Raw genomic sequence first — 12,362 nt, 5'->3', positions numbered from 1 at the left:
AGATTGAAGGTCCAAAAATTAGTAGCTCTGAGGCACAAACCAAAGACCATATGAGTGTTCCAGTTAAAGAAGACAGAGAAAGATTCAGACATTTCATAACTCTTCTAGTGGAGAGAACCACAATGGATTGGATGATAAACTTATTAGATTAAATAGTTCTCTACAACAGAACATATTCGTAAGCACACACACATGAAATACTTAACTATTTGAGTAGCCTTTCATTGAGTCAGATGATCATAAAATAGCAACATAACAACCACATAATATAAAATTCTGCTCTATTAAGTCACAAACATCTTCAAACACACTAAACATCAACATACCTTTCAAATATCCATGTGCTTCTTCATGTAGCTATTTTTACATTAAGTTTTCATTACAAGAGAAAATTGAATTGAAATAAGTTATAACTAGTGCTTATGATAAGCATATCTAAAATACCATAAAAATATGCACTCAAGGATAATCTTCCTATAGATGTCATGTTTCCCTTTTTCCAGACATTTGGCTATTGTAGATTAAGGAAATTACGTCAGGCATTTGAAATCATGTGGGTTTTAAAATATGACTCAGGGTACATACTGAGACGATTCGAGTGTAATGAATATGGATATTATGCATCCCCCCCCAAATAAATGTGAAAAACATAAATATTACTTTGACTTTAGAAAGTATTTTGTGAATGCGCTCTTGACCTCCTTATTCCTCAGGCTGTAGACCATAGGGTTCAGCATGGGGATGACCATCGTGTAAAACACAGATACAGTCTTGTCAGTGTCCATGGAGTGACTGGAGCTGGGCTGCAGGTATATGAACATAAGAGTCCCATAGAAAATGGAGACCGCAGTGAAGTGGGAGGCGCAGGTGGACAAAGCCTTCTGATGTCCGGCACCTGAGTGCATCTTGTAGATGGTGATAAAAATGATTGTGTAAGATGTTAAGATTACCGTGAGAGCCAAAAATATATCAAAGCTGGCTACATAAATAATAATCAGCTCATTAACACGTCTCACAGTGCAAGAGAGAAGCATAACCGCTGGCATGTCACAGAAAAAGTGATGGATGATATGGGACTTACAGAAGGAGAGACTGAATACGTCACCAGTATAGATGGCGGCATTTAGAACACCACGGAGGTAACAGCTTAGAATCACACCTGCACACGTATTTCTTGTCATGGTGGTGGTATAATGGAGGGGCTTACACACTGCTGCATAACGGTCATAGGCCATGGAGGCCAGCAGGTAATTTTCCATAGTAGCAAATGCAGTGAAAGAAAACATCTGAGCAGCACAAGCATGGTAGGAGATGACTTTGTCTCCCATAAGGAGACCAGCCATCACCTTTGGTGTGACAGCTGAGGAGTAACAGAAATCCACCAGAGACAGGTTACCGAGGAAGAAGTACATGGGGGTGTGGAGACGAGAGTCCAGGAGAATCAGGAGGACCATCCCCAGGTTCCCAACCAGTGTGATGGTGTAGATGATGAGGAAGGTGATAAAGAGGGGGACCTGCAGGTCTGGGTCACTGGTCAGTCCCAGCAGGATAAATTCTGTCACCTCCGTTCTGTTCTCCATCAACGTTATCCGAGAATTATCAAATGTTCTTCACCTATCAGGAAAAAAATCAAGCGCTTCACAAATGGATTGAAATAAGAGCAGTATGCATTTCTTGGATGTAGCAATAAATTGTACTTCAAGAATCTTTAAATGTAATCATGAACTTGAAGCCCAATTTAGTGCTCTGATTACATAAAGGGTTAATATTGTTCAACAACTAGATTTTTAATTACCACGTGTGTTATTTAAACATTCTTCACACTGTTCCCTAAATATAAACAATTTGACAACTTGAAAAGTAGACCACATGATTCTATTAGTGCATTTGCTTTGCTATATATCAGTGAAAGTTGACACTTCCATTTTACCCACTTCCCCAGAAATATGTCAAACTATTTAGATTTACATTCTCTGTAATTGCTACCTAATAAGTTAGGGAAAAGTTTCTAATTCAGCTCAAGCATATTACTTCATTAACTTATTTATTCAGACCTAAAGAAAGATCATTTTATTATTATGGCTTTTTGCTTATTTGTGTTCTAGTGAACTTCTTATGATAGGTAAATACATTTTAAAAATAAAATCAACAGGTAATCAATCAGAGTATCATTTGTCTTGCTTTTGGTTCATAGTTTTGCAGAAATATCTGAGAAGTTCATGGCAGCCACAGAATTTTCTACAACGGAAATGTTGACAATCACTCCACAGATTACTTGAGTTTGCTATTTTGTTGCTGTTTTAATTAAAACAGTGATATCATGTCTTCCGTTAAAAATAGACTTGGAAAAAATTATATTAAGTGAAGTAAGCCAAGTCCAAAGAAACATAGGTCCCATGATTTCCCTTATTTGCAATATCTAGTATATGTATGAGTAAAGCAGAAAAGGTCAGATAAGGTGATGTTAGGAAAATGAACCCTAAGATATGTATTTTAAATGTTTTTTTTCTTTCATGCATTTGTTTCTAACGCTATTATAAGATTATTTCTTTGTTGCTTTGTATGTCCCTCCCCCACAGTATTACCCCTGCTTGCACTGTATTTGATGTCAGTATAATTTGTGGAGGGGAAGGGGAAAAACAAGTCGTTTAAATAAGGATACAGGTGGACCTGTTGCAACAATGAAAAGTGCAAGTTGTCATGTCGAAAACGAACTTTACAACTTGGGGGTGGGGAGGATTGGGTGGGGGGGTGGGAGGATGGGAAGGGATGGGAAGGGTAAACAAAGGAGGAGGCTGCAATGCTTGATAAGAAATGTACTCACTATCTTGCCCATGTAATTGTAACCCCTCTGTACAGTATTTTCACAATAAAAAAATTAAAATTAAAATTAAAAAATATCTCATAGTAGATATAACTTCCCCCTTGTATTTCCATAAATTGTTTTTCTCACTAAAATTTTATGTGGTATATAGAACTTACCTCTTGGAGAAAAATGTCAGTCATTAAAGAAACATGATTGGAGATCTCGTTTCTCTCAGGAAGAAGTTAGAATGTTCCATGATTTCTCTAAGGTACTGAAAGACGAACCATTCACATGGATTAATTCCTAACTTTATCATAAATACTTTCTGTTTTGTGGAGGAGTTGCTTAATTCCTCCCCAGTTCAAAACTAACCTGACAGGACAATATTTGTCATATAATTCACAGATTGTGACTGTAAACAACAGATAAGGGTTGTTTTTGAACATCTGGAGAAGTGGTTAATTATAACTCTACCAATGTAATTTTTATTTCCAGGAGTGAAAGCTCACAGCTGGTCCTCAGGTAAGAAAAAGATATGTATTTATTAACAATGATTATCACTGGAAAGAAATTAGTGACCAGTGAAACATGGCATGCAGTGTCTCTCTTCTCAAACGCTAGGATGTGGGTCATGCTAGTTTTTCAGAGGCTGATACATGGAGATCTGGATAGAATTATATGGACCTGAAGAGCTCCTCAGCATTCCCCTGTGAGACTATTATAGCTCCCCAGCCCTTATTTTCTGGGGACTTCCTAATTAAAACACCTGTAGGGAACATAGTAGTTATGTTCATGTTTGTGACTTCTTGATTTTAAAAATGTTTGGATTATAAGTAAACACGTGGGGTGGTTTGCGAGTAGTTACCATTGTACTAACTGAAATATGGTGGACTCTAGGGAGAACTCAAATTCCTTAGGAAGAAAAAGTCAAAGCCCAACAAAATAAGTACAGGAAATAGGTGCTTGCAAGGGGGGTGGGGTGAAGGAGGGAGGGGTAGAAGAATGAAGGGAAGAGAATGCAATCAAGAATTCATACTATCTTCTTTTGAACATATTTACTCCACAATATTTCTCTTTATCTCCTCTCTTACTTTTTTTTCCAAATGTAATCAGTTCCATCTTTTACACCTGGGTCATTCATTTTATTATCTGGGTCTAGAGTATGCATATGAGAAATCTAGTATTTGTTTTCACAGTATGGCTTATTGCTTTACTATGAAGGTTTCCAGTTCTATCTATTTTTTTGAAGATGATATGATTTTATTATTATGTGTGGCTAAATAGTATATCATTGTGCATATGTGTTTGTATATATATATATATATATATATATTACAATGTCTTTCTTCAATGGATGATTAAGGAACATGTAGGTTAATTCTGTAGTTATTTATGATTTTTTAAGTGGGAGAAGGAAGGATGGAAATAATGATGTTTGGAATGAGAAAAATGCTGTTTAGGCAGACACTCTAGTATTTGAGACATCCTCTCAGCTGCGCTTTCATCGGTATTTCAATAATGCATTGTATTTAAAAAATAAAATTTAATTACATTTGCAAAAAAAGAGAATTCATACTATATTCTACAAAATTAAGACAAGTCAGGGAAAGGGAATGGTGAAATGGGTGGACACTGATCAAGATGGATCGTATTCACAAACTGCTTTGTTAGATATCAACTCTTTTGTACAACAACTAAATGTCTGAATTACTACATAATTTCCATATTGCAAGACCATGTTTAATGGTTACATCAGGTTAAATATGACTACCCATACAGTTAACATTTATTTATGACAAACAATTTAAAATCCTTTCTTTTGGCTACTAAAAGAGGTATGTAATTACTATTTTTAGTCACCCTACAGTGCAATAGCACACCAGAGCTTTTTTTCTGCTAACTTACTGTGTTAGTGTTCATTGATCATCATTCCCAGTATTCCCTTCCCCATCTTCTTTGAAGACTTTGGTACTGCCCATTCTACTCCCAACTCCTAAGAATAAAATGTGAAAATCTGACATACTCTTGAGATAATTTATTGTCTTTCTAGCCTCTAAATTTTACTTTACATCAAAATTTCCCAAATTAGAAATGTTTCTTATGATGAATAGTAGTCTACTTTGTATATGTGCAACTTTTTATTTATCCATTCATGGATGGATAGTCGTTTTAATAGTTTTTATTCCTTAGGTATTGCGTACAGTTCTGTGAGGGTCATGAAGTGCAGATGTGCCTTTCACATATTGAACTCATTTGCCTTGAATTTATACTCAGAATCATTGATGTATCACAAAGTGGTTTTATCTGTACATATATCAGTCATGGGGCTTGAACTGTGGCTTGGGCACTGTCCCTCAGCTCTTCAGCTCATGGTGAGTGCTCTACCACTTGAGCCACAGTGCCACTTCTGGTTTTCTGGTGGCGAATTGAAGATAAGAGTCTCACGGACTTTTCTGCCAGGGCTGGCTTTGAACTGTGATCCTCAGATCTTAGCCTCCTGAGTAGGTAGGATTACAGCCATGAGCCACCAGCGCCCAGCTATCTGTACTACTTTTAGGAACCCCTATGTAGTATTCTGTAGTGGTTATACTAATCTACAATCCCACTAACAATGTACAAGAATCTTATTTCCTTCTTCCGCATTTCTATCATCAATAGTTATTATTCTTCATTTTAATAAAATCACTTTTAATGGGGCAGGGTGAGTATCTCACTGTATTTTCTTATACAGGGAGATCTTTTTATTTGTATTTTATATAGAGAGAGATATTTTATTTACATTTTTGATGGTTAGTGATATTTTACACTTTTCTTAGTATTTTCCTTACTATAGCCCATGTTTTCATACTTAGTTTACATTTTCTCTTATTTGAATAAGAATTAGTGTTTTATTTATTTGCTTATTTATTTATTTGGTACAAAGAATTGAACTCAGAGCTTGAACTTTCTAGGCAAATATCCTACAACTTGTACTAATAACAATTCTTTAGTTTTATTTTATGTTCTTAACTATGGGTCTTGTTAACTCTGTCAGGGTTGTCTTTTTTATTTTAATTCTCCTAACTCTGTTTGCCAAGTGTCTTGGCATACAAGCATGTGCACTCTGCCTGTCTTTCTTTCTTGAATCTTTTATGATTCATTAGTTCTTCAAAAGTAGGTTGTTTAATTTTCAATTATTTGTATATTTTTATGGTTTTCACTTTTCATGCAACTCTAGTTTTTATTCACTGTGGTACAAAAATACATTCAATAAGATGTCAAGTTGAACAATTATTGATACTTATTGACCTACCATGTGAACTGTTTAAGAAGTGTCCTACAGGCTGATGAGAATATGTATACTTTTTAGCCATTGGTTGGAATATTGTGTACATGTGTTTGGTCCACTGATTCTAGGGTGCATTTAATTCTGCTGTTTCTCTGTTGAGTTTATATCTATGTGACATGTCATTGACCGAGAGTAGGACAATGTATAATAATTGCATTAGAGTCTATAAGTACCTTCAGGTTGTTTAATATTTACTTTATATGAGTAGGTGATCCAATATATTCTAAGAAATTTTTGTGTAATTATATCCATACCATTATAATTCCTACTTGGCATACTGATCTATCTATCTATCTATCTATCTATCTATCTATCTATCTATCTATCTATCTATCTACAGAGAGAGATTTTTTATCTCTTTTTATTGTTTCTTTTTGAAAGATCATTCTACCTGTTATAACTAGGCTCATTCTTACTTTCTTTTAGATCTGTTTGCACAGATGAAATCTGTTTCTTCACCTTCAGTCTGTCTGTTGTTAAGAGGTAGAAGTTCATTTCTTGTAAGTTTATAATCAATATAAAAATTACTAGAGAAAAAATTTCAGTTAGGAGGGAGTTCCGGGAAGATGGCGGAGGAGAAGCTGGAATCTGAACAAGCTCTCGCATAGAAAGGAGTTTTAGAGTTCCAGTGAACAGTCCTAAGCCAGAGAATCACACCAAGTGTGTCATCACAGGACAGAGAGTTAGACAAGAGAGGGGAAGCCAAGGAAACGCACCAGCTGCCGCTCCAGCGGCGGCGGGGCCGTGGCGGCGACCGCGGAGTCATACCTGAGACACAGAGTCGGGGACAAAGGAGCCAGACGCAGCGGATGAGCGGATTCTACTCAACACCAACAAGAACCGACAAGGAGCGAACATCTTCATCCTGCTGTTTGCAGACCAGAGACGACCCAGGATCCAAGACTCGGCGTGAGTACAAGCCCGACATCCTCACTCCTCAGGGAGCAGAGGAGGGAAGGCTACCCCTCCCCCCCCAGCACCAGTGATCTCCATCTTGGATACCGACAAAGCTGGAGGAGCTGCTAGCTCCAACTCAGGCCTTGGAATAAAATGAGTCATTTAGCAGGTCACAAGAACTTAACGGCGAAGTGACCTGCCAGACTCAGCTCCATCCAGGGAAAAGTCACCCAGATCAGGCGCCAGCCATCGGAGTGCCTTCCCTCACTGGGTAACCAGAGCCAGAGGCTGCCCCTCCCTCTAGCAGCCACCACAATCAATTGAAAAACAGAAACCCTGAGAATGGCTCCAGGCTGGGCGCTGTGAGCTTTATCACAAAATAGCCCCAGGGAAAAGCTACTGTTTGTTGAAAGGCCTCAACTCTACCCAGAACCTAGCGTCATCACCACATCCCCCTCTTTTGTGACTCTCAAAGCAGACCACCCTCCCAGAAAACTAACCTGGGAGGGGGATCTCAAAATCTTGGGTAAAGCAGAGCATTTTTCTGCCTCTTCCAAACAACCGACTTAAGAAACCAATCAAGCCACAGGACCTCAAGCTGACCAGAGACTCCAACAAGAGACTGGTTGCAGACAAAAGGGAGATAAAGAATTCTTCCCACTCCTCCCCCCCCCCCAAAAAAAAATCAAAAGACTTTTTTTTTCTTTTTTTTTCTTCTTCTTCTTTTCTTTTTTTTTGCTTGTTTTTTGTTTTTTGTTACCATATATATATATATATATATACATAAATTTTTTTCCCTTCTAAAACTTTTATTAATCTTTAATTTTTGCCTCTTCTGAAAAAATAATTGTTTTCCAGTAACTTTTTTTTCTCATCTTATAATTTTTATTTTAGGAATACGTGAATGAGAGTTTTCCTTTCTTTTCTTGTCTTCTTTCTCTTTTTCTTTCTTTCTTAATTATCTTTTTGTTTTTTATCTAGCTCTACTGAACTTCTGATCTTTTCTTCTCCCGTTCCCATCCTTAAAGCTTTTCACATCTCCTCTATGTCCCTCCCCTTCTCTGAACATATTCACACTCCTCTCTAAATAGACGGTCTTTTAACCTCTATAATAACATTAATTTTTACGTTTCTATTCTTTTTCTGGTCTCTCTTTATTCCCCTTTCCGTCTCTTCTTTTTCTCTCTCTCTCTACTTGCATCCTACCCAACTCATTTCCTGCATTGTGATTAGGACATAGTTAACTCTCCCTGTGCCTCCCCACACCAATCTATTCCTATTTTTTACCCACATCTCTCCCTAATCCTAATAATTTCTGGTTTTCCAAATTCTTTTCTGCGGTTCGAAGTCCTTTAACATATAGTCGTTTGATGTTGAATAGATGTATCTGTTGAACTAGATTGTATCTGTAGACTATTGACTGTACAAATGCAAACTTTGGTTGATGGTTGCCTTAAGATAGTGTTCTAGCACAAAACTGGTACAATCTTTATCTCAAATGGGCCGAGTAAGCCGGAAAAACACAAGAAAAATGGCAAATTCGGGTATCTCAATTCCCAACCTTGATAATCAGGGATTAGAACAGATAAAGAATAATCCAGAGGAGAGTTCCCAAATAGCTCTACAAACACTAATAGCAAACATGATAAATGAGAAGTTTGACAATGTACAAAGGACTCTGTATGAGCGTGATAGGGAGAGAGAGGAGGCATCCCAGAAGTTTATACAGGAATATCATAAGCGTGAGGAAGCTTCTCAAAAACTGATACAGGATTTGCGTGAACAACTTGAGAATACTCAAAGAGAAAGGGAGGAATGGCGTGAGCAGGCAGAGAACACTCAAAGAGAACTGCAGGAATCCCACAGAAGGGAGGAAACTAATCAAAGAGTAATTCACGAATTAAGAGACCAGGTAGAGAATACACAAAGATCACTAAAGGCATTCATGGAATCCATTAACAAAGAGCTGAAGGAAGTCAGGGAGACCACAAAGGGAATGCTGAATGGAACCCAACAGAAGGAATGGGAGTCCAAAGAAACCATAACCAATCAACTAAGTGATTTGAGAACAAACACTGAACACCAAATTAAGGAAGTAAAGAAATTCATACAAGACCTAAAACAGAGCTTCAACAAAGAACTTGAAGCCATCAAAGCTGACCAATTAGAAGGAAAAGAGATAAAAAACAAAGTAGAGAGGCTTGACAGCAGGTTAGACCATGCAGAAGATCGAATCTCAGGGATTGAAGACAGCCTAGATATTATAGAGAAAGAACATACAACCATCCAAGACAAGTCCAAGAAATATGATAGGTCTATCCAACACCTGGAAGACACCATCAGAAGGCCCAATCTAAGGATAATGGGTGTAGAGGAGCACCTAGAAACAGAAGTTAATGGTCTAGGAAATTTGTTTAACAGGATCCTAGCAGAGAACTTCCCAAACATACAAAAAGATAGGCCTATTCAGATACAAGAAGCTTTTAGAACCCCAAATAGACCAGACCAGAATAGGACATCCCACCGTCACATTATAATCCACACAGGATCAACCCAGACCAAGGAAAAGATCCTTAAAGCTGTCAAGGAGAAAAGGTTAATCACCTATAAAGGGAAACCAATTAGAATTACCTCAGATTTCTCAGCAGAGACAATCAAAGCAAGAAGAGCCTGGAATGACGTATGCCATGCCCTAAAAACAAACAACTATCAACCAAGAATACTGTACCCAGCTAAACTCTCCTTCATAACTGAAGGCCAAATAAAAACCTTCCATAGCAAAGAAAAATTGAAACAATACATCTCCACCAAACCAGCCCTGCAAAAGATTCTTAAAGATGTCCTACACATAGAAAACCAACAAGAACGCAACAAAGGCCAAGAAACTGCACCCCAACTGAGAATCCAAGAACCTTAGGAAGAACCCAGTTTTCACAGCCCCCAAGAAGGTGGATAACATGGCAGGAACCCCCAAATACCTCTCAGTCCTATCTCTTAATGTTAACGGACTGAACTCTCCAATTAAGCGACATAGACTATCTAGTTGGATTAAAAAACAAGACCCTTCTATCTGCTGCCTGCAGGAGTCACATCTTGCCCGTAAAAACAAACATATTTTCAAGGTTAAAGGCTGGAACAAAATCTACCAAGCAAACGGCCCTCATAAACAGGCGGGAGTTGCAATCCTAATATTAGATAAAATAGACTTCAAACTAAAATTCGTGAGAAGAGATAAAGAAGGTCGCTACATACTAATTAAAGGATCTCTCCTTCAGGAGGATATTACAATTCTAAATATCTATTCGCCAAACAATGGAGCACCCAAATTTATCAAAGAAACACTACTTTCCCTCAAATCCCATATAGATCCAAAGACATTAATTGTTGGGGATTTTAACACACCACTCTCCCCACTAGATAGATCAACCCGGCAAAAACTCAACAGAGAAACCGCAGATCTAAACAGCTGCATAGATCAATTAGACTTAACAGACATTTACCGAACATTTCACCCAGCAGCAACAGAATACACGTTCTTCTCAGCAGCACATGGAACGTTTTCTAAAATAGACCACATTTTAGGCCACAAAGCAAACTTGTCTAAATTCAGAAACATTGAAGTTATACCTTGCATTCTCTCTGACCACAAGGGAATAAAATTAGATCTCAACACCAAAAGCCACCAAAGAAAGTCCAGTATCACATGGAGGCTGAACAACACACTGCTGAATCATGAGTGGGTCATGGAAGAGATTAGAAAGGAAATTCAAATGTTCATGCTATTCAACAAAAATGAACACACAAATTACCAGCTCCTCTGGGACACAGCAAAGGCAGTACTCAGAGGCAAGTTTATAGCTCTGAGCTCCTACATCAACAAATTGGAGAGATCGGAAGCTAACAATTTAATGACACATCTAAACCTCCTTGAAAAAGAGCAGCAAGATAAACCCCAATCCAGTAGACGGAAAGAAATAATCAAAATTAAATCAGAATTAAATGAATTAGAATCCAAAAAAACTATAGAAAGAATCAACAAAACAAAGAGTTGGTTCTTCGAAAAACTTAACAAAATTGACAGACCCTTAGCAAACCTTATCAGAAAAAGGAGAGAACACACCCAAATTAATAAACTCAGAGATGAGAATGGAAACATCACCACGGAAACAACCAAGATTCAGAACATTATAAGGGAATACTTCTCAAAACTTTATGCTAATAAGTTTGAGAACTTGACAGAAATGGACCTTTTCCTAGCAAATATTGACATGCCAAAACTAAACCAAGATGAGTTAAACCAGCTTAACAGGCCCATATCAAGCATTGAAATAGAAACAGCAATAAGAGACCTCCCAGCTAAGAAAAGTCCAGGACCAGATGGTTTTACAGCGGAATTTTACAAGGCCTTCAAAGCAGAGCTCACACCAATATTCCTCCAACTCTTCAATGAAATTGAAAGAGAATGCTCACTACCGAACACATTCTATGAAGCCATCATAACCCTCATCCCAAACCAGGCAGGGACTCATCAAAGAAAGAGAACTATAGACCCATTTCTTTGATGAACATTGATGCAAAACTTCTCAACAAAATTTTGGCCAATCGACTTCAACAATTCATCAAAAAAAATCATACACCATGATCAAACAGGATTCATTTCAGGGATGCAAAGCTGGTTCAATATACGCAAATCAATTAATATTATTCATCACATCAACAGGAGCAAGAATAAGAACCACATGGTTATCTCAATAGATGCAGAAAAAGCATTCGACAAGATCCAACACCCCTTTATGATGAAGGTTCTGGAAAAAGTAGGAATCCATGGAACATTCCTCAATATAATAAAGGCTGTATATGACAAACCTACAGCCAGCATTATACTCAATGGTGAAAAACTAAAGCCATTTCCTCTTAACTCAGGAACAAGACAAGGATGCCCACTCTCTCCACTTCTCTTCAATCTAGTATTAGAATGCCTAGCTACAGCAATAAGACAAGATGCAGACATAAAGGGGATCCAAATAGGGAAAGAAGAAATAAAACTCTCCCTCTTTGCAGATGACATGATCTTGTATTTAAAGAATCCCATAGACTCCACTCCCAAATTACTCAAGCTGATTCAAAACTTTGGCAAAGTAGCAGGTTATAAAATTAACCCCCAAAAATCAATGGCTTTTCTATATGCCAACAATGAGAAAAGTGTGGCTGAAATTAGGAAAGCAACTCCATTTGTAATAGCCCCACAAAAAATAAAATACCTAGGAATTAACTTAACCAAAGAAGTGAAGGACCTCTATGATGAAAACTTTAAAATCTTGAAAAAGGAAA

At 37.5% G+C, this 12,362-nt stretch overlaps 1 protein-coding gene across 1 annotated transcript; it reads right to left on the bottom strand.

The window, feature by feature from the left end:
* Positions 1 to 656: 656 nt before the first annotated feature.
* LOC138833548 (olfactory receptor 5B3-like) lies at positions 657 to 1,583 on the bottom strand. The gene has a single exon (XM_070031826.1). It carries the CDS (start codon positions 1,578 to 1,580, stop codon positions 657 to 659), a length of 924 nt encoding a protein of 307 aa, XP_069887927.1. The 5' UTR covers positions 1,581 to 1,583.
* Between the last annotated feature and the right edge of the window lie 10,779 nt (positions 1,584 to 12,362).

Source organism: Dipodomys merriami, unplaced genomic scaffold (genome assembly GCF_024711535.1).
Source record: "Dipodomys merriami isolate MVZ:Mamm:240054 unplaced genomic scaffold, mDipMer1.0.p SCAF_21, whole genome shotgun sequence".
NCBI classification, from domain to species: Eukaryota; Metazoa; Chordata; class Mammalia; order Rodentia; family Heteromyidae; genus Dipodomys; species Dipodomys merriami.
Note: the sequence above shows the minus strand (reverse complement) of the source record. Positions and strands in the feature narration are given on the sequence as shown.